The following is a 27005-nucleotide window of genomic DNA, read 5'->3' as shown; positions in this document are numbered from 1 at the left end:
CTCTCCCCCCTTTGGAAATTTGGCCCTCGGAGTCTAATACATCATTGTTCTGCTTATAAATGTACTAAGTGTTGAGAATTTTTTTGTTTTTTCCTTAATTATAATTGTAATTGGCTTTTCCCCTTCTCTCTTGTTTATTTTTTCCTCAATGCTGTCTTGCTTTGCACTGTGATTGCATGCTGCGCCCTGATGTGTCCTTCATGATGATGTCACATGGCTTGTTGCTGTGATTCCTGCCACGCCCCCAAATCCACATGTTGCCATGGTTACATAAAACCAACCAAACAAAATATATATACGCTCCACCCTCCTGTATGTCGCTTCCATGGTTCCCTTCCGAAAGTGCCCATGATGCACGGTGCTACGCCCACCACTGTGTCTGCAGCAACAACTCCTGCCACCAGCGTCCCCTTCGCTGCAACAGCTACCGCCAATCAGGTTTGGCCCTTTCAATGGCTTTCTTTCACGTGTTCAGATCTTGAGGACTGGGCGAGGGCTGGATCCCGTGCGCAGGCTGGGGCGCGCAGAGGCAGCGTGTGCGTGTGTGCGTGCGTGTGGCCGGGGATCTGAGAGGGGCCACTCCTGCTGCCTGCGGGATGGGCACAAGCCTGGCCAGAGCATAGGGATGGGCGATTGGTAGGGGCACAGACTCTCCTCCAAAAACACACCTCCCCATGGGTCCTCAAAAAACGGGCTGTGAATCTCCCATGTGTACAGTCACGCAAGACCTGCAGCACTCCTGCTTTCAGTCTCAAGCAGAAATACCACCCTGAGCATCCTTCCCTGTGGTATTTTGGCATGTCCTCTCTGGGCTGGAAAGTGGAAGTAGAAACACAAAGTGGCCTCCCCCATCACAAAATTGGACTCTAAAAGCTACAAAAAAATCCCCAAACAACCAAAAATTGGGGGTGAGGTTGTGAAGTGTAGTTTTTTTTATGCCAATAGCATGTCACCCATCCCTACAGAAAGGACTCTGGATGTGCAGTACGTGCCACTGTAGCACTGCCATAAGTGTACAGGATTCCATGCATGTCTGCTGAGCCATAATTCTCTCCAAAACTTTCCTCTGAAGATACTGAGTGTGATGGCTGCTTCTGCACCAGTCTTGAACTGTATATGCACAACCTGTCCTAGTGATGCTTCCTGATAATTTGGTGTGACACAACATCTCCCAGTTAGACCAGAGACATTTCAAACACTTTTTAAATTTTTCCCCCCCATGACTAATTTTAGCATTTTTATTTGTCATGCTCCCAGGTTTAGAGCTATTGCAAAATCAGGGTGTCACTTTGCTCTGTAGGAGTGTCCTGGTTTGGGGACAAATTTGGGAGAAAACTCCTGTATAGGATCCCTCTGGGAAGCAAACCCAAGTGGCCCCTCCCTCCAACCAGTCCGGTAAAAAAAAAAAACCACCACCTTTTTGGAGAAAAGTGGAAAAAACTATTTTACTAAACAAATGAAGTGCATACAAGTATAAAGACTTAATAATATGAAACAATAAAATCTCTCCTTCTGAAGTGAGATGGCAAATTGAGAAAGTTCTTGCCGTGGGTGTAGCTGGTCTCTCTCTCAGTCTCTCATCAGTCCCAGTCTCTCCGGCTTAAAGGCACAGGACTCAATATACAGCACAAACAGAACAGATGATTGGGGATACAAGCATCATAAAGTTACCCTAGGACAAGGAGACTGTTAGCTATGCTGAATTCCAGTAATATCTCTGGGGGCATCCTCTAGTCTTTTGCTGGTGTGAGGTCATGAGGATTTCAGTAGGAGTTTTGCCTGCATAAGTCCTAGGCAGTGTTTTACTGCTCGCATTAGGAATTGCCAATCTTTTTCTGTGCTTTGTTGTTATTTTCAGGTAGAGCAGGTCTTACTCAGACTTGTATTGGTCATGAGAGGAAAGTAGAAATTCCTGTGCAGCGTTGCTCTGTGGCTGTGTGAGTCCTGTTTCAGCCAGATAGTTTCAGGGCATTTCTGTTTTTCTTGTAGTCTGAGTCAAAATCCCAGTACAATCACCAGGTACTCCACAAGGCATCAGTAGTGGTGCAGCTATATTGTACTTAATGTGTAGCAAAATAAAGACTTGGGAGTGGATCCTGTTTTATAAGACACTGATGTACATATTAACCTGATACTGAAAACAGAATGAACAGGCCGATCTCAAGGCAATGTTTTAATGTGTTGTGTTCTTTGGGTTTTTTTTTTTCTGTAGATATCCCAGTTATCAGTAGATGAACTGAGTAGCAGCATGTTTGTTTCACAGATGTAGAAGTTCCTGATAGAACAGTAAGTTCCTTAGTTCCTTTTTGGTATTTCTCTTTATGGTGAATTGATTTGTATGTGGGCACTGCATCCCCTAAACACGGGGCTGGCTCAGGCAGAGGGACTGAGCCCATGGGATCCCCATTGGCTTCATGCTCTGCCAACTCAACAGGAATTCATCAGCTGCAGCACAGACACGGAGCAGCCCCGTGGTTTATAACAAGTTTCCTGTGTCTCAAGTACCTGTGCTGTGGTGTTCACAGCCTCCCTGTGCATCCCCCCAGTCCCATGACTGTTTACAGGTTGCTCTTGCTCTGCACGTCTCCCAGTTGCCTGCAGATGCCTCAGGGATTTGCAGTGTTGATGGCAAAGACTGCTCTGGTCATGAGTCAGCTGAAAAGGTGTAACTTCTCTTTTGCTGTTAGTGGTATATTTCCTTTCCTGGGCTAAGCAGGATTGGGTCAACAGCAGCTGCTGTGCATCTGCAAGGCTGGCTTGGTCTGAGCAGAACTCTGCTGGTCAGCTGTAGAGAGGGCTTGGCTCATGGTGGGTTGAAGACCAGAATGAATGTCATAAGCAACATAGTCTTCACCCCACCTGCAGATCCTGGGCTTCCCTAAGATGATAGTTTCCTCTGAGGGGAATGATGGAGGAATTTGTCCTTGGACTTACAGAGTACTATTTCACAGTCATAGCAGCAGTGTCATTTTTCCATTGCTTTTCTTTGTGAGTTTTAGCTGATGTTAATGAGCTAAAATCTCTGTGTAGTTTCAGTTCTTGACTGTGTTTTTTTTACCCCAAGAGAGTAAAGAGGAGTTCAGCCAATTCAACAAGTGGTCACCAGATTTTCTCAAAGCAGCCATTTAGTATATGCAGATATGCAACCCATTTCTTCCTTAGGTCACATATTACAGGCAAGTCCTTAAATACTGGAAATTAATTTGGCAAGCAATTCTGTAATGATATCTATTAGCAATCAACAGAAGCTACTTTCTCAGTGGTGGCTGGTTGGAATCATAGAAATTTAGAGTTTGGGGTTTTGGTGTATAGTGGTATATGTGAGTCAAGATGGAGGATTTTGGGTGTTGTCTGGGTACTTCTTCACCTTCTTCCTTCTTCTTCATGGGTTTGGGTGTTTTTCTGTAATTGGATGAAAAAGGTTCGCATTGCAGGCCTTGAATGGTCATTATTGGGCCAAAAGTTAAATAATATAGGTGTCATCTCGTTATTGGGGGATTATCACTTAAATAACCTTGGAAAGAGTTAGAAGCGCTCCATTTTACCTTTGTTTTCTAAGAGCTCACTGTGCATGAGCCTGTAAATACTGTATATAGATAAGATATAATGAACATTCCAAGTCTGAACTCGAGCTTGGTGTTTCCCGAGTATTATTCATCCTGACCTTGGCAGAGAAGAAAAGAAGTCGAAACCTTTAAAGTGGCCCTTATCTCTGCTGACCTTAATTAAATACCATATGTATACATGACCTGCTAACTGTGGCTGTGGACCCTGTTCATGAGGGGTGACACCAAGCTTATCCACATTAGTGAAAATGTTCAGCTTAGACTGTACTGCTGTTCCAAATGACAGACAGACATGACACCTGACATGTTAACCCATTTCCATAACGTGTAAACCAGCCTGTTCCACCCAATAAGGGATCATTTGATTGGAAGAGCTTAATCTTGAAGTCTTTGAGATTGTTTTTAGCATTTTTTCAGGAGACTTTCCCTGAGTGGGACTTTGGTAACTGAAACACTCACTGCTCTGACAGATGTTTTTCTTTTCCTCCATGGTTGAAGTATTCCTGGTAGCCAGGCCAGTTGGTCTAGGTCTGCAGGAGATAAGTTGTTGGGTCCTTCAGTGGAAGATTTTCATGAATACATCACAAAGAGGCAATTTTCTCCAAGAAGAGGGTCCCCTGAGCACAGGGTTTCTGTGTCTGTGTTTTATCTCTGGGCTCAGTTTGCCTTTGGCTTGTGTCTCCTTAGGATCAGATTTAATGTGACTGTCTGAAGGAAACAAGAGCTAACACAGATCAGGGATTCCTTTGCTCCTCTCCTTAGCCACCCTCTACTTGGCAGCCCATCCAAAAATCAAGACTATTATTTGTCCACCTCCCTCTTTCACTATTTGTGCTGTCATTGTGTGTGAAGTGCATGGGAAAGAGAGAATCATAAGTGCAAATTTAAGAGGATGCCAAATGTGTTACTGGCAATTTCTCCCTACATCAGAAAATTAATGGAATAAAATGTCTGTCTGCAACACACTAATGACAACCTCTTGGGCAACACATTGAGAATGTAAATATATTAGAATGACTTTTAAAATATAGATGTATTAACTTCTCACTATTTCTTTGTTGTTTTTTTCTTTCCCCTGCAGCAGACCATGTTGAAATTCTGAACAGTAAAATTATGGAGCACCAGGACTTCTTGGTGGGAAGCTGTACATGGCCTTTCTGTATATATTCCCCTCTTCCCTCTATCATTCTCTACCACCTCTACACTAAGCCTGTTGCAGCCTACATGTTAACCAAAAACTGATCAATGGGAATGTAAAAAAAAAAAACAAAAAAAAAAACAACCACTATAGAAACAATTAACAAACAGCACTCTGTTATAGGATATACAAGTAGGAAATTATAATAGACTTTTATAACATTACTTTAACATACTTAATCATTTTATGACTACCATCATGATAAGTGCATCTGCACAGCGGACTGTTGGTTTACTGTATACTATCAATGGATAAATGTTTGTCTTGTTTTTAAAGTGTTATCTTACTGTTTTGTTTACATCATAGTCTATTGATTTGTTTTAAAGTGTACATCATTATCAAGTATACTCAATACCATTTTTTCATTATTGTTGTGTCTTAAGTTTTCATATACTGTAGGTTTTATGGGGTTTTGTTTGTTTTTTACTAAAAATGTTATTGTGGGAAACAGGAATTATGTGCTTGAAAAACATGACACAGAATGTTCTGCCCTTTGCTAGATTTTACTGTTAATGTCAGCTAAAGTTGCTTATGTTAAATTCTCCTTTTATAATTTAAAACTTGCCTTCAGATAGTCTCCAAATTTTTAGTACAAGTGATGTGAAAGGACGGCTATCATTTTAGTCCAGTTCAGAGTTCTTCTTTCAATACAATGAGCTGATTCTGGAAACTTTTGGGAAAAAAAACCAAAAAACCACAAAAGTCCAGGCTCAGTAAGGGAACAGGAACAATTTGCTCAGGACGGGTAAGCATCAAGGGATTTCTGCAGCTCTGTTGTCCATTGAAGTGCATTCTCATCTGCAAACGGCGCACAATCTCTCTCGCTGTTCTCATGGTGCAGTCAAAACAAACAACAAAAAGATGGTGGTGGAGTGAGACAGCTTCAGTTGGGCAAAAGCTCATTGCATTGGAGAGGAGCAGGTGCCAGCCATTGGCTGGGGAGGACCTGGGGCCATGACAGCCCAGGCTGGGTAGCACTGAGCCCTGGGGCTTGTCTCCACACAGCATGCTGAAACATTTTGGCATGTAATCTTATATGTGTCTCTTGTTGAAATTTTGTCAGCATGCCCCATTTATTTAATCACCATTTTCCATAAGTGGGTGATTTCCCCCCGCCCCCGTGATCTCTGGCCCTGTAAAGCAAACACAGCAGTAACAAAGCAGCAAAAAAAGCTCAGCATAAGCTTTCTGCTGTAGATAAACATTCGTCTTAATGGAGTTCCTGTCAGTCAGTGGATTTATTTTGGCACCTTCTACTTGATCAAGAGCAATGTTTGCTGCACAACAAGGGCTAGTTCTCAATACCTCCTTTTCATACGCACGAATAAAACCATTTAAGCCCGTGCACCCTGGACAGCCCTGCCTGTCGTTATGCTGCATTGCTGAACAATCTGGCTGCAGAAATGCATTTTGGTTGAGGATACCTCCAAATTCATCCCTGTCATAGCTTTACAGTATCATTGGCATTATGGAAGAGATGGATTTGCTGCTGTAAATTCACAAACTCCATACAAGGAGAAAGAGAATCAAGCAAGAGGCCAGCTCACAGTGTCTGGAAGGGTAACCACCCTGAACTCAGAATGGTCCTGTAGAGTACCAAATTCAGACAACCATATTTTCTTCTCTTTTCTCAGTTCCTTGGCCTTGATTAGATTTTCCTTGCCCCCTCTCCTGCAGTATGAGCACAGACAGTTTGCTAGATCTGTATTGCCATGGGCCACGAGTGATGGAGGTGCACCTAGGGTGCAGCCTGTGTGCCCCAGGGCAGGCTCTGACCATCTGCCTGTGGAGATTCACTCATAGCACAAACCTTTGAGGAGCCCAGCTCAAGGCCTTGAGGAATCTTTTTGTTCAATTCAGCAGACTTTGAACCACACCCTGATAGAAAGGGGGAAAAAAAACATCCCATCAAGACCTCCTTTATGGATCCTGAGTTTTGACAGTCACTTGTGTCCATGGATGTTCCCCAGCCATCTGTGCTTGTAAGTGGCAGGGTGGCCTGAAATCAGTGACTCTCATTTGTATTGGCGACCACATACCTGTTCTTTTCACCACTGTGTTTCTGTTTCCTGAAACCATAACATTGTTAGTGGAAAAAGTGGATTTGAGTACTTCCTGTTTGAAATTATTTGTGTATCAAAAATGGGTTTTGCACAACCTGTGCCAGTGCCTCAGCAAAGAACAGAGCTGATCTTCTTAAGCCAGAAAGGATGCATTCAAGCTTGTATGGCTTTATGAGTTCAAGGAGGTTGAAATTTTTTCAGTGCTAAATGGATTTTTGTATATCTTGAAACTTTGATGTAACCTCCTATTTTATTTATCGACTTAAACATCTGGCATAGATGTGCATAGAATGTAAACCTAGAATACAGCTGTTTTCATGTCACATTTAAAGCACTGAAAAAAAAAAGGCATTTAAGGATTATTTTTTATTAAAGAGGTCCAATGAGGGATGTTCAGGGTAGTTATATTAGGTGCCACAACATTTTTTATATTGCTGGCAAATTTAGAGTTAATTTGTAAATGAGTTTAAGGAAAGAAAAGCTTGAAGCACTAAACTTCACCAAATTCAAAACAATCTCGGCAGAAATGCCATTTTGAGGTAGCACTATTTAAACTAGTTGTGCAATGACTTGCTCTAATTTTCTTTGTTCAAGAAAGAAAAGAAAAAAAACCCAGTCGCCAGACTATAAATTTCCTAAATAGATTATTACAAAGTCACCAAGTTAGTTAGTGACTCTAAACCAATGTCATAAAAGCATGAATATCATCCTTTATTTGACAAGACATGTATGTAAGTTTGTTTAAATCGATATAATTTTAGTGACATTTTTATAAGCTTCCCACTTTCCATGAACCTATGTTTTTTATCAAAAATTATTTCTCTTTGTCCATTTCTCTCAGCCTTATACAAACAATATGCAAGAAATGCTGAAACTTGGATAAAACGGGTCATGCAGAGGGAAAATGAAAGCTGAGATTGATCATTTTCACGAAAAAAGGTTGTTAGTTTCAATAAAAAGTACTACTACTAAACTGTAACATAAGCAGACAATAAAAGAGGGATTTAAAATGGATTCATAAAACTATTAAGATTATTTTTTGTTAAATACAGTGTTTTTAGTAATTTGGAACATGATTTCACAATCAGACGTGTTTTTTAGTTGGAAATTTTTAGCTGATGAGTTTTGACTGTGTATTTTTGCATCGCAACGTTCTAGAAGCCATTACCTCCCCAGGCAGCCCACGCAAGCTCCGTTCCCGAGCACTCTGAAGCGCTTCTCCTCCCAGCTGCCCCTCCTTGCTGCCCCACTCTGCGCTCAAGTGCTTCCCAAGGGCAGCACGGCTGGGCTGGGGTCCTGCTGCTCCTCCCACTGTCCCTCTGCAGCGGGGACCCTGCAGAGCTGGCACTAGAGCCGGGCGTGTGTTGGTGGCACAGGTGGCCAGAGCAGGATGCGCATGTGCCAGCGACGTCCCCTGGCCTGGCTCGGGCTGGTGTTGGCGCAGTAGGAGTAGTTCTAGGACATGCTGGGTACACAACGATTGAAAAACTGGAGTCCTTGTTTTGTTTATCCCTTGTACATTTCACAGACATGAAAATTAAAAAAGGTGAAATTTATGAGGAAAATCTAATTTCCCATTCCTGTTGAATGGATTTAGTTTGATATTGACCTGATTTTACCATGTGCCTGTTGAAGGCCTCAGAGTATATACTGTATGTTAAAGACTATAACTTAAAAAAAAAAAAAATAGTTGATAGCCTAATTCAAATGTAAATAGAGCTACAACTCATTGTTACTAGGCTACAACACATTAATTCATATCATATATTTTCATTTCTCTACCATTAGTTTTTAAGGTTTTCATTATTGCTTTTTTTGATAACTTTAGTAACTAATGAATTTAATTTTGAAGGAGAGTTAGAGAAAGTTTAAAATTTTTAATACATGTATTCAGCCCATTTAGTTATATTCTAAACCAACACTGAAGCATGGTAAGGTATAGAATACAGTCCATAACTAGTTTGTATAGTTTACAGTTTAAGAACAAAATTAACTTTGTATGTAACTCCTACAATGATAGATTCATTGTTAACTAATTATATTAAGTTGTTGTTGCTATGGCAACAAAACTACAACATGGCTACCTTTGTATACATTATTTGTGAAATGTTCACATGTAAATTAAAAGTGATGTGTAACAGTATGAACTTGTTAAAGGTACAGTTCGATACTGTCAGATAAAGATATGATTGAATATTTTTAAAATCCCAAAGTCCTATGTGAATGCTGAATTTGTGTCTTTAAGGTCACTTTTTCAGTCAAGAAGTTTACAACACATGGATTTAGAGTCAGGTTTTATAGCTTGTAGAAATTGTTGTGTGGCAAGGGTTATTCCACAGTATTTTCACTTCAGAAACATAGCAGCCTGTATTTACAATGTAGTGATCGGTCTTGCTTTCATTTCACATCAATTCATACAGTGAGAATTCAGAATTAATCAGTTTCAGAACTGTAGCTTTGCCTGCAATTTTCTTTTCTCCAGAAATTGAACACACACGATTATGTTACGATCAGGGCTAAATAATTAAGCATATAACTATTTTAATACTAATTTATATTAGCAAAAGCTGTACATAAGAAAAAAAAAATATTGTGGAATGACCCCATAACAGTGTTGAAGATACAAATATGCTGCAGTTAAACTGATTCAGTTAGTGTACGAATGTGTGAGACACACCTTTTTTGCACTTATGTACATAGTCCACGAAAGAAATCCTTGGAACTTATTTTGAATATAAAAAGTCTGTAATAATACAGGAAAAGTTTGTAAAAGAGATAGGTATTACTAAGGCTTTGAAAAGGAGCTTTTTGCTATAAAACTTATCTGAAAGCATGATGTTGCTTTGCTGTTGTAAAAGCTTTGTAGTTTGCCATAGCTTATTATACAGCAGACTGATAACAGGTCAGCTCCAACCTACAGCACAGAGAATGGGAAATGGTGTGGAATTAATTAGTAAGGTCACTAGCAAAGATTCAAATTACTTTTTGTAATCAGCCTACATTTTCAAACACACCCCAGGTCATGTTTCTGATAGGTTGTGTTCTCGGTGAATCCTTTTAGGACTGGTAGGTCCATGGCAGCACACACACATTTTTCTTAGCACCTAATCCTATTTCTGTCTGGAAGTGTTTATCTGTGGGAGGTGACTGTCATTGTGGCAAGTGTTTTAAATCCCAGAGCAAATTTGAAATGTCACAACTTCTTGATTTTTTTTTTTTTTTTACCTTTTGGGGCAAGGTAACAAAATGGAAGGAGCTGGTGAGCCGTAGATGGACAGGGATGGGTTGGGATTGTCTGGAACCAGTACTTCCTGCTGTGTGACAGCCATGGTGTTTATTTGAGAGGCACATGGTAGTGCTGCAGGTGCTGCTGGAGCAGGGAGGTGGAGGCTGGTGGCAGTGTGGCCAGCTGGGTGCTCCAGGCTGGGACTAACAAGCCCCTTTGAGTTGCCACCAAAGGAGAGCAAAGCTGTGGCCCCTCAGTGAGCAGCCTCTTGTTCCTGTTTGTGTTGGTACTGCTGGGGCTCTGCAGTGCTGGGGGATTTTGGAGCAGCTGAAGCGCCTGTGTTGACCCATTTATTTTTGATTGGAACAAGTTTTGGTTTTTGTTGGATTTTTTTTAAGTTGGTTGGTTGGTTGGTTGGGTTTTTGGGTTGTTTTGCAAAACCCAAGCCGCAGTTTTGCTTCAGAAAAGTAGCTGGTTTTGCCATGAGTCTGGTCCTGACTCGAGTAGTGAGTCAAGTCCCCCAGAGCAGAACTGGTGGGAGGTGGCATCCAATGTCACTGTTGCCCTTTGCTGGATGCCCCAGGGTTGGGGGCTGAGCTGTTGCTGCCAAGCTCAAGACCTATTCCTTGGCCAGCATTCCTGACTCCTGGCGATGCCAGTGTGTGCCCAGCCAGCCCACTTTGCACCCATGAGGCTGTGCAAGGGGTGGTTTGCTGAATTGGAGCAGCCCCTGGGTCTTTAAAATGAGGAAAAATCAGATGTTGCTTCTCTTTGTGGTGTTATATAATAACCTAGATTTTAATACAAAATAATCAGCTAGTTCAAGCCACCACATGATTACAGCTTCCCTTTGCCATAATCAGTTTCTATAATCAAGCTCTTTCTCATTTCTAAGATTATGAGAGAAAAATATTTTGCACTATGTGAAATAAATCATAGCTGGTCAAACTTTGTTGGGGTATGAGCATGATCATGACAACACTGCTAAAATATTTGCTAGTGATCTTTACTGACATCCTCTATCATCAAAAATAACTCTATATGCCTCTCAAAGGAGATATTTAAACATGCAAAATAACACAACTGTTAAAGAAAATGAAGTTATTTTTCCAAACACACAACAGAATTGCCTGACACCGAATTACAAGGTTCCAGTTCTTTATTACTGTACACAGATGCTATTTGATAGTGGTGGAAGCCAAATGATTTTGTTGCCATGGCTTTTGTATCCTAGCAGATGAGGGGATGATAAGACCATTCTTAGACTGGATTATGGGATTTTCTTTTCTTTCCAATTAGCTTTAATTTTTTTTAGATCATGAAAATGAACCGACTCCTCACCCTTTACATCACCTGACAACAGATCACTATTTTTTTTTTATAAATAGAGAATTGTATTTTAGGCAATCACTAAAATCAAAGAGAGAATGTTCTAAATTGTACATTTTTAATTTTAAAATATAAAAACATTTATACTGTACTGTGTAAAGTAGATCTTTGAAGCACATTCTTCTTTTCATAGGCATTTCTGGTAAAACAAAGTAAGGGAAACATTAGATATCAATTTAATGGAATAGTTTAGAAAATATATACAAATGATTACACTTAGCCCCGTGGAATTGTAAGAAATTAAAATATCATTGGATCCAGGCAGGTGTAGGTTAATGCAGTATTTCAGTTCCATAACAGGATAGTTCATTCCCTCAGCTGCTACCAACAGGGTGTACGCTTTGAATTTATGTTTCTTTTTGCCATATTATATTGCTGTAGTGCTTGTACGTGCTTTAGAAATGTGCATAATGCTACTCATTTTAGTATGTTACTTCTATATTGTTACTGTTTATTTTTTGATCTTTTAATAAAGTGTATAAAATTCTTGGTTATGTTTTTTATGGATCCATATCTACACATTAATAGGAGTTTACTTTAAAATCTTTTCAAGTTCCAGTTTATTAGTCCCAAACTTCAAAGATTCTGATGTAAAAATAATAACTAATGAATTTGAATCTGTTATATCTGAAGTATAGATCAACAGAATACATTTCTTTCCAGAAAATATCTTCAGTATTTTGAATTCTGTAGCCAGTGCCTCCTTTTTACTGGATGCATTTGGCCTATCATAATAAAGTTAGTAACACAAGACAGACATTTGTATTTTAGAAAAATAAAAAGTAAAACTTTCCAGATGCTGCCTTTTGTTATCTCTCGTGCCTTAGACATTCGGAGACACATGTGATATGGTCTGCTTGGCTTGTATTTTTCTGCGCTTCCTTTCTGACCCTGTCTGTGATGTGATTAGAGAAGAGATCAGAGCTGTGCATTTGAAGATAACCATGAAGAATGAATCAACTCCCATTCAAAGGCCTGCAGCTTTTGTAGAACAGTGGTGTGTATATTAATTTTTCTCTTTCCGCATTCGTGTCAGATACTGTTTTGAATGTCCCAGTGCAATAATACAACAGTGAGCTCCCCTTTGGCAGCAGCCTGGATTCTCCAGCTCTCTTCCAAGTGCCCAGCTCATCCCGGGCTGCCCATCCAGGCTCGTGCCTCGGACCAGCACAAACTGGGGCTGCCTCACCATGGTCTGGAGCCACCCTGGCTGAGCTGGGTCTAGGCTGCTACAAGAGAAAATTGCTTCTTGATGAGCTTGACTGTCCTTTCTGTAATGTTGTGTAGATTTAGATGTAAGAAAACTTCTCAACAGTGAGGCCACCTTGGTCATCACCTTCTTACCAATAGCATTGCATCAGAGGGGCTTTTACCCTTAAACTGGCTTGTGGTCGCCACTTGCTCCATCAAGGCTTTAAGCTGGAGGCACCAAGCTAGGGCACATAGCTGTCCCAGACCACAGCATCACTCAGCTTGTGGGTGGCAGAGGATAATGTCGGGAGCCCCGAGGATGTGAGTAACTGCCTTTGTGATGTGCAAGTGTCAATGCAGCCTTGGCATCCAGGTATCCATGACAGTACACCGGTGTGACAGGTGAGCCTGGATGGTGCAGCCAGAGGAGTTTGGTGCCAGCACAAGGGAGTCCCTTCACAGCAGAGGGAGGGATCCTTGGCTGTTTTCCCAAAGGAGTTTAAGAATTTGACTCTTGGGACTTGGAGGAGGGATTAGGAGTTTGAAAATGTGTTTCAGGGGATGTGGGTGCAGTAGAGCTGCTCGGGGCAGGAGTGGTGGTGAGGAGGCACTGCTGGAGGAGGCACTGCCAGAGGAGGCTGGGCAGATACTGCTCCTCATCGCCAGTAAGACAAGCTGCTGACTTTGAGAACAGACAGACCGAGCCCAGGACAAATTATGTAACTGCTGCTTTTTCATCAGTCTGTTCCCCCAACTTCTCCTTGCATGTTAATTGACTCTATTTGTGTGTTAAGGCCACTTGGAGCTTTCTTCTATAAATGACTCCTGCCTCATCTGATGGCACAGTTAAATGTCTGAATTGTTTCTAAGATCCAAAAAAAAGTGGAACTGAAACTTTTCTAGGCAATTGATGTGGAAGCATGGGATCCTTCCTAAATGGTTGCTCATAATTTTTATTGCTAGCTTTGGTCTGGTTTTCTTTCTCTGCAGGATGGAGACAGGGGCTTTCAAGTGATGCATTCCTTGAGATTTGGGATGGGCTGGGCCTTGGCTGCTTGAAGACACCAGCTCTGCTCAGAAGCCCCCCCCCCCCACCTCCCCCATGGAGGAGGTTGTGGTAGGGAGTCCCATACTAGCACTGAAAATCGAGGGTAGTCCATCTACAAGAGACTTCAAATTGTGTTTCAAGGCCAAACAGCATCCTTGGGCCAGGGATGTGGGATTTTACCTGGGGCCCATTTGCAGAAGTTACAGGAGGAGCTGCTGCAAACTACTTTACAGATGGAGTTGGATTAAAGGATCTGACCAAAATTATTCATGATGCTGTATTTACATCATGTGTCATTTTGAAGTATTACAGCACCTGGCCCATCTACTTTTTCATTGGGGCTTGTTTGTGCAGGAAAGTCAAGTTTAATACAAAAATCTCTTTTAGCTCTTTGACTGTTGAAGTTCAGTGGGAAACATGGGGAAAATTTGGTTTTTCAAGACTTGCTCCGTATTCAGATGGTCCAAAGCCAGTTTTTATTCAATCTGGTCTTAGTGCTGGATAAATAGATCAATTTGATTTATTTATTATGAGAAATAAGATAATGGAGGAATGTTTGGCTAATCCCCAATTAGTTGTGAATCTAAAATATGCTCTCCAACACAAGCAGCCCTTGACTCTCCCCAGCAGGGGTCATGTCAGTGCAGGGCAGTGTGAGGAACAGCCTGTACCCTCTCACTTGTGCTCTGAGCTGTTTCTGCAGACGATGCACTCAGGTGCCTTGAGTACATCTCTGAGATGGCAGCACATGCCAACAAAGGATCCCTGTGAGTGGGCTGGGAGGCCTCTGAGGTGTCTGTGGACAGGGAGACAGAAAATACCACAGCCTGAAGGCCATGGGGACAGGCTTGGAGGAGCAGCCTCCCAGCAAGCCAGCTCTGATGGGGTCCCAGCAAGGCCTGGCTCAGTTGGAAGATGTTTGCTTTGTCCTTCCCTCCTCGTTTTGCCTTTTTCAGGGTGGCTCTGCCAGTCTGTTTAGCAGGCACATGTCCTGGCATCTGCCCCACTGTTCCCACTGCCCTTCCCCTGGATCCGAGAGTTTAAATCCAGCCCCAAGGGGATGGCACTGTGACACCTCACCACCTGCCTGAGGAAGATTCCCCACTGCCAGGCAGGAGGCCCTGGTATGATGCTGCTGCACCATTTCTCTCTTCACAGCCACAGCTGGGCTCCACAGAGGTATTTCTGCTTTGCTCCATGGTTTGTGTAAATGATTTGCTCATAAATGTTATCAGAGCCTTCACAAGGGAGCTGCTGCCTCCCATGCTCTGCAACCACTGCATGCTTGAAGCCTGTCTGTAATCAACATGGCTTCTGCTTTAATGCTTCACAGCACCAACGTTCAGCCCATCTCTATGGCAGTGCTTCTGCTGCAGTTCCTGCATGTCCTGTGCTCCCCCATGGCCGTGAAGCCTTTGTGGCTGTGGCCTCACCTGCCACACAGCTCTGCCAGCCCTCAGTTTTGCCCTCACACCTGCAGCACAGTGGCACCTGAATGGCAGGGCTCCCGCTGGTGAGCAGCTCCTGGTGATCCCATCAAGGGATGCTGGGAGGTGTTTTGGGCTGCATGTGGCTGCACCAAAGCAAAAGTGCCTGTGTTTTGTAAAGCTTCTGGAAAACTCTTATTGAAGAAAACTGTGTTTTGCTTTCCCCCGCAGAAGCCTGAATCAAAGCCATCAGCCACTTGCCCTGTGGGGTGAGCCTGCCTGAGGGTCACACTGCCATGCTAAGTAAGGAGACGCAGGATATTTGATAAAATCTTAGCATGTGTCCAGAGTAGAATGAGACACGTGAAGATTTATCAAGTCTCTGAGGGTGCCTATCACTTCTCAGAATAGCTTAAAATAATAGCGAGACAACTTCTCTGGACATGCTTTGTAAAATAAAAGGTTTTAATAAAAGAAGAAAAAAATAAACATAAACAAACAAAGAAATGTAAGTTGAACACAGTGTAGAGAGCATTCTGACATTGGTAAGGCAGTGCAAAAAAGCCGATGAGTTCTTTCGTGGAATCCTTTAAGTACTAGGTGGTCTAGGTGGGCTATTTGGCACCAAGCAGAATGAAATTGGCAATAGGCTTTAAGGTACATTTACAAAGCCCAATCACTACTTCTGTGCTGGCACTGATCCAATACTGATGAAAAGGGCACAGAACTTTCTAGTTTGGTTTCTTTATATGTTTAAGGTAAGCTGAAACTTTTTCCCTTTTACAGAAACACTTGCTTGGGTGTGGGAAATGCATTCTTACAGATATTCTGTTGCCATATTATATGAGCTTCTGTGAGATGTTTACAGCTCTGACTGAATTTTCCCACAGTTTCCTGATGTAAACATCTTGGTTTTCCACATTCCTTTCTGATGATAGACAACTAATGGACTTCTAGCCTGGCCAGTGGGATGGAGAGGTGGTAGCCTTGTTCTCCAATCCCTGGTCATTCTTCAAAACCTATAAAGCAAGGTCTTTGTAAACAATAGTCTTTTCCTTCTTCAGCCTTCATTTTGTGGAGTCAAATCTGTGAGTATTTACTCGTGTCCACTAGCGACACAATATTCCCATCACTGTTCTCAGAACCATGTGTGGCTGTGCCAAGGCAGAGGAAATACAAAGGTAAGACCATGTATTCTCTGGGGTGCAGGGTGCTGGTGGCCACCCACACCCCATGATGTTGGGGTGTGCAGGAGCAGCAGGTGCTGGCACAGCAGCTCCCCTGCCTGGAGCATCCCTTGTGCTTTGGAAGCTGGATGTGTTCAGTCCTGCTGCCCTGGCCCTGTTGTGACCCTCAGCGAGGTTAGGGACAGGCAGGGCCCCAGCAGTGCTGGCAGCAGGAGGACGGGTGATGCACAGGTCACACATCACTATGCTACTTGTGCTATTGCATAAATCAAGGGGATTTTGGTGAGGGTAACAAGGGCAACTTGGGGCTCTGAACTGGGGAAGATGAGACCTTGGAAGATATTAATTTCCTACACTGAACAGTCCGAGGGTGGGGGCTGTGGCCACATTTGGACCAGTGGGGTTAGACTGAGGGTAGCCCATGCTGAGGAGGGAGGTGGGCTGCAGTTCCCCCCGCCAGGCTCTCACCCCTCTGCCAGCTTTGCTCAGTTATGGGAAATCCTTTAAGCTTTTGCATTAGTGCTGTATTTAGGTCTGCACTGTATTAGGGCTTGGCGTAGGGAGTGCAGTGAGATTTCTCACTTAATAAAGAATGTTTTAAAGGCATTTGTCACCGTGGGCCCGCTGCCAGGAGTCAGCTCTCTGGGCATGCAGGGAGGGTGCTGTGGGAGGTGAGGGAGCTAGGCTGGCTCCGAGGCCTGCTATGCTTGGCCCTGACCAGGTCCCATCTCTGTTCCTGTGCTCCGACACTGAACTTTGGGACAGAGGGTCCTGATCTGCCTCCATTACCCACCCAGCCAGGAGGCACATCAGATTGTGCATCCCAGGGCTGCAGCTAGTGACCTCCCTGCCCATCTTCATCAGCACAGCTGCTGGCAAAGCCCAGCCACCCTCCCATGAGGTTCCAGGGCTGCTGTGCTGGCGGGAGGCCTATCCTGCTGGCAGTAAATGTGTCATTGGATGGTGGTCAGGGATTGTGAGTCACGAACGCCCACCGCCAGCCAGCCAGCCTGGCTAGGGCTGCAGAGCAGGAGCTGGGAGGGATCTGCTACCTCCTTCTCCTCTGCCTCTCCCCACCTGCAGCCTCACCAACCTGCATCTTCCACCAGGCACCAAATGATGGAGCATCCCGATGGCAGTGCTTACCTGGGACTGAGATGACAGTCAGCTTTCCTGGACCAGTGTGGGGATGTGATGGTCCCCTTACACCCCTGCTCACAGGTGTCTGACACTGCCACAGCTCTACCCCCGGCTCTTGGACAGCTTGGCAAGGATAGGGCTGAGGGGGCTGCCTGTGGAAATGTGTGTCCCCTGGACTGTAAGTGGCTGAAACTGGGGCTGGGCCAACTCAGGGTGTGCTGCTGGGAGCCTGGAGGAGCCTCTGGACTCCCCTTTCAGTGTGGATTTTTCTTTTAATCTGGTAATTGTTGAGGCAACAGAGTATTAGATCCAGATTTTGAGCCACTGGTAATGGGCTGTGGCAAATGGCCCACACTCTTGTGGAGGGCAAAGCTCAACCCTTGGTTTTTGGGCAAGTGAGGAGCCTTCTCTCCTTGCTCAGCCCCATGAATGTCACTTCAGCACTTTGATCCTTGTCCCCAAACTCTAACCCCTGCGGTTGTGTGAGGGCCACAACCTGGAGAAAGGCAGGTTTCTCCATCAGACCATGGCTGCTACACAAAGGACAGGAGAGAAGTTGTTCTGTGGCTCAAGTGACATCCCTGAGTGTTATAAATTGATAGCCAATTGATTAATATAAAGAATTTATTCCATAGTAAAAATACAATCGTAAAAAACCACAAGCAAAAATCAGTTCAGTACTGTGCCAGGCAAACAGTACCGGGTGAGACAGGGAAGGGCTCTCTGGCACCGCTTCACCGTGTTTCATGAAATACGAATATCACAGAGTCCTTTTTATATGCTCTCAGGCTTTTCGGGGGTCCTCTTCTTCTTCTGTTGGTCTTGCCCTCTCTTACATGTTGGGACATGTTTCTCTCTTTATTGCAGCACCCGACAAATCTTTTGGAATGCACTCCTTCCAGATGAATATTCATGCTGGTTTCGATGTAATCTTGTTGGATGAAAAATCCTTTGGAATACACATCTCCCAGACAAATATTCATGCCAGCTTTCTTTTTTTTCAGATGAGATTACTTTAGTTTCAGCACAAATTTATTTATATCATGTATTACAGTCCCCGCCTTTTTTTTTATTAATTCATAAATTCGTGCTTTTAAGACAGATTTTGATAAAGTTCACTCATTCTTTAATTTCATATTTAGTATTTACAAAACTTAACAATTACTTTTTTATATTGCTAATTAGTGTATAAAATTAACAACTTTCTCATAAAACAGATTATTTTAATCTTTATTTTTTTTTCATTTGGATTCCTAATTATACTTTCTCTATATTAATACACGTGCTTATTGTATCCTGAGTTATATTTACTGTTAAATTTACTATGTTACAATCAGAAAACATACATTTATTACATTTTAAAACTCTATTAATAAAAGTATAGTATAAATTTTCTATATTACACATATAGCATTTATCTTAATATTTGCAAAAAACTAACTTTATAATATGCACTGAGCAATACTTTATTAATTTTGTTTCTTTGGTACTGTGTTAGATGCAGTTATTTTAGGATCTATAGACACTTTTAACATTTGCTTATTTTGGACTATACTAACAATTAGCTGAATAGAACAGAGAATTAATTTGGATGGATTACTATAGTGAATGTTGAGACGGGCATTAAAAAACTTCAGTTTACAGTTTTCGGTATCATTTGTGTCATGATTTTGCTAATATTTTTGAAAGACAAAAGAGTGAGTGACAGAATAGAGGTCTAGTTTCTGACTTGTATCCCCACTTGACCAGGCCTATGAGGGTTCTTCTCACAGCTGGTATATGAATCTTCTCAGTGGCGAATACAGTGGTTTTCTTGGTTTTGCCCCCTTATTTCTTGTCACATTTTGTTTGCTAATTTTTAAGCAAGGCGTTTTTGATATTTTTTAAGTATTTCCCATTCAACAGTTACTAATAATTTCTGTTCACAAGGATATATATATATATATACACGTTGTTAAAAAGCAGTAGTGTCACTTGATCTTTAAAGTTTTAAAGATCAACTGCAGAGCTTTTTAAATTGTGCTGGCCAAATTACTTTTTGAGTAAAACCAAAATAATTGCATCTTCAACTTAACTAGTCAGTGTACTGTGATTCTTTTGCATGATTATTGAAATTAGGGTGTTATTCTCTTTAGGGAATCACTTCTAATACCATTTACACACTTTTAATGTTACAGCACCCTTTTTTTTTTTAAAAGCTTTTACTTTTTTGTACTGTAACTAGAGTTGAGGGATATGTTAAAAGGAATTTTTTTTAAAAAAAAGAAATTTACTCAATAACAAAAATAACTTAAATTACAGAATGTAAAAAGAAAAACTATTTTACTCTTTTACTTCTTTCCTTTGGGAAATATTCTGAGGTTAGAACTTTATAAAAATCTCTATTACTATAAAGTTATATAATTAGTACTTTAAAATATCATTAATTTACTCACTCAGAAAAGCAAATCTTTATATTTACTTCTAAAACTCTTAAAAAGTTGTCTTTTTATTACCTGGGAAATTTTTTTTCACTATAAACCTGACAGAACTGGATTTCTGTCAGCATTTAATTGTACTTTTCTTGTAGGTATGATACTGTTAGTATAACTGAAGGAAACATAAAAGAAATAGGAAAGACAGAAGAGGTAACAGCACATTGTTTTGTGAGATATAATAAATTAACTAACATATTAGCCAACTTATGGGTGTCAATCTAGAAAAAACTTTTAACACTAGTAGTAAAAAAATATAACTTTAGCTTTTTACATTTGTAAAACAGAGTTACTTGAAAGTCTATTTTCTTTTGGCTGATTTAGGTCTTTTTGAGCTTGCTGATGTTGAGTCACATTTTGCAGCTTTAGTTGCTAGTCATGTTGCAGCTTTAGTTGTTTGCGATACCTGAAAAAGCATCTTCTTGTTGTGGTTAAGGAACTGTTCTTTCTATTTTTGCAATTTTGATATTATACTTTTTTCATAAACAGCAGTTTTATGATTTAAATATTATCTTATAGGGTGTCACTTTCAGGCTTTAACTTAGCTTACATCTGGACCTTTCAACAGAGTCAGACACACTCTCTGCTTATGGCCTCTGGGACTTAATTTTGCAAAAAATTTTTCTTTTTTCAAAAATTTTTTACTTCATTTACAATTTCTTTTTCTTCGCCTTCACTACACTTTTAAATATTCAATTCTTCTCCATCAAATACCAGAATTAAATTATTTTCCCTTGGTATCTCATAAATACTTCTAATGTCCTTAAAAACCTCTAAAACGTCTTAAGACCTCTAAAACTCAAAACAAACTTCTGCAAAACTGCATTAATCTTTCTCAAACAGCCTTCCTTTCTTAAAAACTCTTCTAAAACTGCACACCATCTCTAAAGGTATGCACATAATCAAAAAAACCTACTTCAACACCACTTTCTTCACAAGACCTTTTCCACAAACCATTAACACATCTCTTTTCTTTTTCTCTAAGAGGATTCCACTTTGTCAAAAAATTCTTTACAATCCTCCATCCATACTTCTAGGTCTTTTCTTAATTCTGTCAAACACTAAAACCATCATAATTTTAAATTGCTAAGCCATTTCTCCTTTATTTCTGAAGTTATATCCTTGTGGCATCTCACAATCACGTCTAGTGCTTTAAAGAATTTTTAAAAACTTTAAAAAAACTTTCTAAAAATTTTTAGGACTTTATTACTTATTTTGCATTCTTGTGGTTTCTCTACTATGCAGGAGTTTCCATTCTAAAAATTAATTTTAAAAACTGAAATACTTCTTCTCCAGGACTTACCTTCAAAGCTACTAAAGGTTTTACATGATACTTATCGGAAAACAAACTCTCTGTTCTTTCTCTTGATGTAACTGTACTGGGACTACACTCTGTCTCTCTATCTTTACAATTTAAGATAGTTTGAACTTTAATTAGGTTTTCTATATTATAAAGAGGGGCATTTACAGCAGATATGAGAGCAGAATTAGCCTCATAGATTAATTCTTTTTAGGAAGAGAGAGAGCGGAAGTGGAGTTTTGTCCTAAACTTCAGTTTTCTAGTAGGTGGGGGGGGGTGTAGCCGGGGTCTGGGGCAGGAACTGCTTCAAGGTTAGGGCAGGGATGGTCCTGTAGGACATCTGGTGCCATTTGCATGGGCCATGCGGTTGGAGATCCTCTCCCTGGCACTGGTATGGCTGGACTTGCTCAAGGGCTGCTGACAGTAAGGTGTACATGGCTGTGGATCAATGAGGAAATGGATCAATGAGGCAGTGAGCCCTCAGTGTGAGTGGTGGCTCAGTCCATGCAGTGCTGTTTGTTGGTACATCTGTGCAGGGATGGGAGGTGGTTGCCTGTCCTGGAGGCTGGGAGGGAGCACCAGCCTGGCAGAGCCATTGTTTCCTTCCACCAGCCATTGGTTTGATCCTCTCCAGACTGTGCAAATTAGGAAATTCTTTGAAACCAGTGTCACACTGCAATGCCAGGCAGCAGCCCTTTGCTTCTTTAAGCAGAAATACAGCTGGGGTTTGGATCACCGGCTTTTGCAGGGGAAAAATGGGCAACTGAATAACAGAATCAATATTATTTCAGCAGAAGCCATTTTATTGTTTACATTCAAGTCCAGTTATAGATTCTAGGACTCCTGTCCATGCATACAGGTATCTCTCGATTGGCTAAGCCACTTGTTCACGAGGTAGGCACACATCCTTCAGGACACCTAATTGGTCAAGTGTCCATCATCACGTTGTGTGTCCTCTATCTAGGTTTTGCATTTTTTGTAGAGTTTCTCAGGCTCTTTGTTCTTATTTTTAATCTTGTTGTTGTCTCAGTAGCCTTGATGAATTCCTGAGAGCTCTGAAAACAAGACTGCAGGTGGCTTGTCATCTACAAACATTTTGGCTGGTACACAGAATGGCCTAAGTTATTCAGATACATCGCTATAATTCCCCCTTCTCTTTCTTGGACCAGCCAAACTTTCTTTACTGCATTTTTTGCCAAGCGAGTCACCAATTTTATACTGCATGGAATAATACAAAGCAAAAGTATAATGAGAGCTAATATTAACAAAGCACCCTTTGTGATATCTTTCAACCAACCAGTAATTCCCCATCCCTCAAACCATTCATACAAACCCCAGTCATTAACAGTTAACTTCTTCATGTTATCTTTTAGTTGCTTGAGTTTCCTGTGAATGGATGCAGAATGGTCAGAGAGGTTCATGCAACACATTCCTTCAAAATCTTCACACCCGTGTCCGTGAGCTAATATCAAAAAGTCAATGGCAGCCCTGTTTTGCAGCATGCTGTGTCTAATACTATCTACGTCAGTGAGCATCTGATTTATAATAGCTGAAGTGATATTTAATTGCTTAGCTGTCCACCATCCTAACTTATTAAGTGTAGTCAAGGCTTGAGATGCAGCAACACCTGGCACGAGAATTGATGATATTATCCTTGCTGGAGTGCCCCAAAATTCTATGTTATCCTTACAATTTGGCCCCAGGTTTGTGATTGCCCTTTTAGCTCTTTTGTTCTGTCCTGCTCTCCAGATTGTCTGATTTAGCAACTCGCTCTTGCTAGGAGCAAACATAGTTTCCCTAAGTAACACGGTCCACCAAATGCATTACTTGGGATTGCAGGCCATGCCCTATCTCCACAGATTAAAAAGACACCTGGTGGAAACATTCTTACAGTTGCATTTTCACCAGCACTCCCAGAATAAGTCCAATTGTGGCAATATTTAGTCATGTTCTGATACCATGGAAAATTTGCATTAAGGATGACGCTATTATTTTTGGGACATGGGACTAGGACATTGCTCATATGTTCTGCTGTTAAAACAATTTGCATCTTATTAAAGCTATTACTGGTTATCTATTAAATACGGGACAAGATACATAAACCAACTACAATCAGCAAAACTTATTAAATTCAATCATGTCACTGACACAGGGTCTCACAGCATGAGAAAAAAAAAAATTGTCCAATGTCTCTAGGGGAAATAGAGATAAATTGCCATTATTTTAAAGTCCAAATAGTTAAGACTCAGGAAAAGGTCCATTAGCTGAAAATGTTGATTCTTGACATCACTAAATGTCTTTTTTGGAAGCTGGAACAGGAAATAACTGACAAAGGTTAGTAGGAACACTATACCATGATGATGACATAAGACTTTTGTTGATAAGTTGCCTCTATAAGTTTCCAGACACAGCTATGTTCCGGCAGTGAACAGGCACTTTTGCTCCTGTTCTGGTTACGAAGACTGTACCATAATTTCTCTTTTCACTGGCCTCATTCTCACAAGGCAATCGGTGTCTGATCGAATTTGAACAGGTGACTGCTTTGAACCTGCTGATAATAAAATACAGGCATATCTTCTCTTTAAGTTAATTAATCAATTAGGCCTTGCCATTGCACATTCACTTAAGGGCCCTTACCTAAAAACCTTTAAAATGTTTTTTTTTTTTTTTTTTTTGTATAATTATTGCATTATTTTAACTTCTTTAGGAGCTATTTCCCCTTTTTTTTTTTGTTTACTCTTGCTAAGAACATGAAAGGAATAACAAAGCAAAACTATATGTAGTGAAACAAGAAACTTACAGCAAATAGGAATAATTCAAACACAACAACCAAAATTATCTCAAAAAACAGACATAATTAATAACACATGTGAAATTAGGTAATTAGCAATCTCTGAAATATTGTACCATCATCCCAGAGTCTGCAACAGCTGACAAACCTCAAATCAATGGAGATTTGGACAATCATTCTCCGGAAAATGATTCTCCAAACTCGTCAGAAATAGGTCCAGCTGTCATATGAATTGGTTCAAATTGTTAAGTCAAAGTGACTTGAAAATTGTTTTGATGCAGAAAACACGTGGGTCTGTTGGCAAATTTCTCATCCAGGGAGAACCAAGGCCTGGCCACTGCCTAAGCTCTACTTGGGAGAGAATTCCCTAGACATATATTAAAACAAGGCTCTTAAGAATCTTGGGATAAAAAACTAATTGAACCATCTAATTGCTGGTGTCCTCCGAATTTCTCTCAGGATAGGGATGTTTTGAACACAGTAAACTGTTAAAGTGCTTCTGGAATAAAAACTGGAACTGCATCTGAATCCTAAGAGTAAGGATCACAATACCATCAGTTCAGAGGAGTCTTTCAGCAAACCTCAGATATTACTTCTTGAAACTCTGAAAAATACTTAAAAATCACGAGACAACAAAAAAGGATCCTGGAATGACACGTGTCTTGTAGATAATTACACACAGAAATGGTAAAGTACACAAAAAACCAGCTATAAGACTGTTGTAGTGTGTTAATTTGGTTTATATTGTATTTCATTTTTATATTGGGTTTTGTAATGTTTCTTCTGTTCCCTGGAAACTGTATCACGTGGTTTGTCCCTGCTCCACCCCACCCACCCTCCCACACTGGAATGTAACCCAACTCTGTTCCACTCCCACCTTGTCCCTGATTGGGTAGTGGCTTGTCCCTGCCTCTAGCCCCTGCCCCCTGGGTAAAAGCCCTGGGAGGAGGAGGGGTGGTCTCTCTTTGGCACGGGGATGGGGATGAGAGCAGACCGGGCTCTGGACTAAATAAAGCCATAATTCCCCCCGGACAAAGAGCAGACTCTTTCCTTTTGCCATCAACGGATACCTGTTCTCTCAAAAGAAGCACAACAGCTGGTGCCCAAGCATGGGGCTCGAAGCCACAAGGGGCTCCCAAAAGGCTGAAAGAACCATGCGTGGAGCACGTGGCCAAGGAACCTCACGCAGGCATGTGAGTCCCAAAACGTGGCCCATCCACGCAGAGAGACAGATCTGTCAGTCTTGGTGTTCACTGTGGAGTCTCCGAAACACAGGACTCCACAGACCAAGGCTGCGGTTTTCCTTTGGACTTAAAAAACCCATTGGAGTGCTGCGAAGAAGCCCCCCAAATGGCAGGCTGCTCCCAGAGAAGGTGACCACGTGTTCGTGGACAGCTGACCCTGGGAACCGAGACTGGAAGCCCTTTCTGCTCCAAAAGGGTCAGTCTCAGGCAAAAGGAGTGATTGGGAAAGAAAGGAAAGATTCGTCTGCACGCTGGATGTTTGGTGAGTATTACCAATTCGGGATCTTAGGAAAAATCTTACAGAGGCATTGTTCCTCAGGGAAAGGGGTTTTTTTCCTTTGGGGGAAGGTTTTCACTTTCAGAGCAAACCTTCAGGGTGCTTTAATAGCAAATTCGGTTTCGGCTGCACAGCCCAGGGGGTGGAAAAGGTAACAGTTTCCCCTCCATGTTTCTTTTCTCTCCAGCAAGGTTTTTTTAACTTTTGGTTTCCCAGTCACAGTTAAAGGGGACACAGAAACTTAAAATCTGAGCCAAAAATGAGTGCTAGGCTGTCTGTGTCTCAAAAAAGAGTCTATTACCAAATTTTAAGTGCCTTGGATGATAGGGGGACCCATTTTTCAAAGAAACAGCTGAAAAAATTAATTTGGTGGTTGTTTTCTCAGTTTCCACATGTATCATTAGAGCAAATAAGCTTCCCGGAATTTTGGGAGGCTGTTGCAAAGAAATTGGTTGAATCAGGCTCCCCTAAGGGTAACAAAACTGCAAATTTGGCTTTTTGGAGCTTGAAAATTCAGTTAGTATTGCAAAAGCAAAATGAAAAGGAAAAAAAAGCCAGTTCTTTGTGGATTTTTCCCAGTTTCCTCAGTTTCTCCCTCTCCTAACCCCAAAATCCATTCCCCAAGCTCGGGTATTCTGAGGAAAGCAGCCCACCAGACAGGGTAAGGAAGCAGCAGCTCCCCTGGCTTTCCCCAAATTCCTGAGTTCCCCTGCTCAAGGAATTCTGGCCAGATTCCTCAAGAAACCCCTAAACTTTCCCCAAACCTCCCTTCTTCCCCACTTTGTACTTTTGCAGACAGTTCGAGTGCTCAGAACCCCCATCTTAGTGATTCCCAAGCTGGTCTCAGTTCTGGGGGGGATCACAAGATGGCAGAGACTCCTTTGTCCGGCCACAAGGAGCCTTTTTCTTTGACTGTCACTCCTTCCCAAAATCCCTTTTGCAATCCCTTCCTCTCCCCAGACCCCTCCTTCCCTTTGGCACCGCCCTCTACCCTCAAACCTCTTCCCTCCGACTCCGCCCATTGTGAGTCAAGCCTCCAGCCCCTCTCTGCCTCTGGTTCCCATGGTTTCCCCGCCCACAATCCCAGTTCCCACGCCAGGGAGGGGAGCGGGGGTGAGCCGGGAACCCAAAGCAGGAACCGATCCCAACTTTTCTGCTACCCCTTTCACATATCGACGGTCAAAAAAGGGGGGTGTTGTCCATGGTTATTGGAACCCCTTCCCCCAATAAGTGAGTCAGGATTTATGCAAAGCTCAGATCAATTTTGATCAATTTTAGATATGAAAGTGAATACTTTTGCAAGCTTTTAAAAGCAAATTTAGCAGGGAATCCTACAGTTCCCTTTAACCTCCAAAAAGATTTACTTCTGGAGCTTTGGCAAAATCCTGAAACGGCTGTTGATAATAATAATTTCCCAATTCGATTAGAACATCTATGTGGTAATAGTGAATGGGTGTCAGCCCTCAAGCAGCCTCAGGAAATTC

The 27005-nt window shown here is 41.7% G+C and overlaps 1 protein-coding gene across 9 annotated transcripts in view; it reads left to right on the top strand.

The window, feature by feature from the left end:
- MBNL3 (muscleblind like splicing regulator 3) overlaps positions 1-12197 on the top strand; it is a 125995-nt gene extending 113798 nt beyond the window's left edge. For 6 of the 9 annotated variants that reach the window (XM_040088821.2, XM_040088824.2, XM_058423867.1 and 3 more), the window contains 3 exons: positions 344-438; positions 2213-2286; positions 4648-12197. In XM_040088821.2, the coding sequence (XP_039944755.1) occupies positions 344-438; positions 2213-2269 (152 nt within the window). In that variant the 3' untranslated portion in view covers positions 2270-2286; positions 4648-12197. The remainder of the gene's footprint in view (positions 1-343; positions 439-2212; positions 2287-4647) is intronic. The other 3 variants (XR_009208582.1, XR_009208580.1, XR_009208581.1) reach the window with 1 other exon arrangement.
- Positions 12198-27005: the final 14808 nt, after the last annotated feature.

Source organism: Hirundo rustica, chromosome W (genome assembly GCF_015227805.2).
Source record: "Hirundo rustica isolate bHirRus1 chromosome W, bHirRus1.pri.v3, whole genome shotgun sequence".
Taxonomy (NCBI): domain Eukaryota; kingdom Metazoa; phylum Chordata; class Aves; order Passeriformes; family Hirundinidae; genus Hirundo; species Hirundo rustica.
This window is presented reverse-complemented; position numbering and strand designations above follow the sequence as displayed.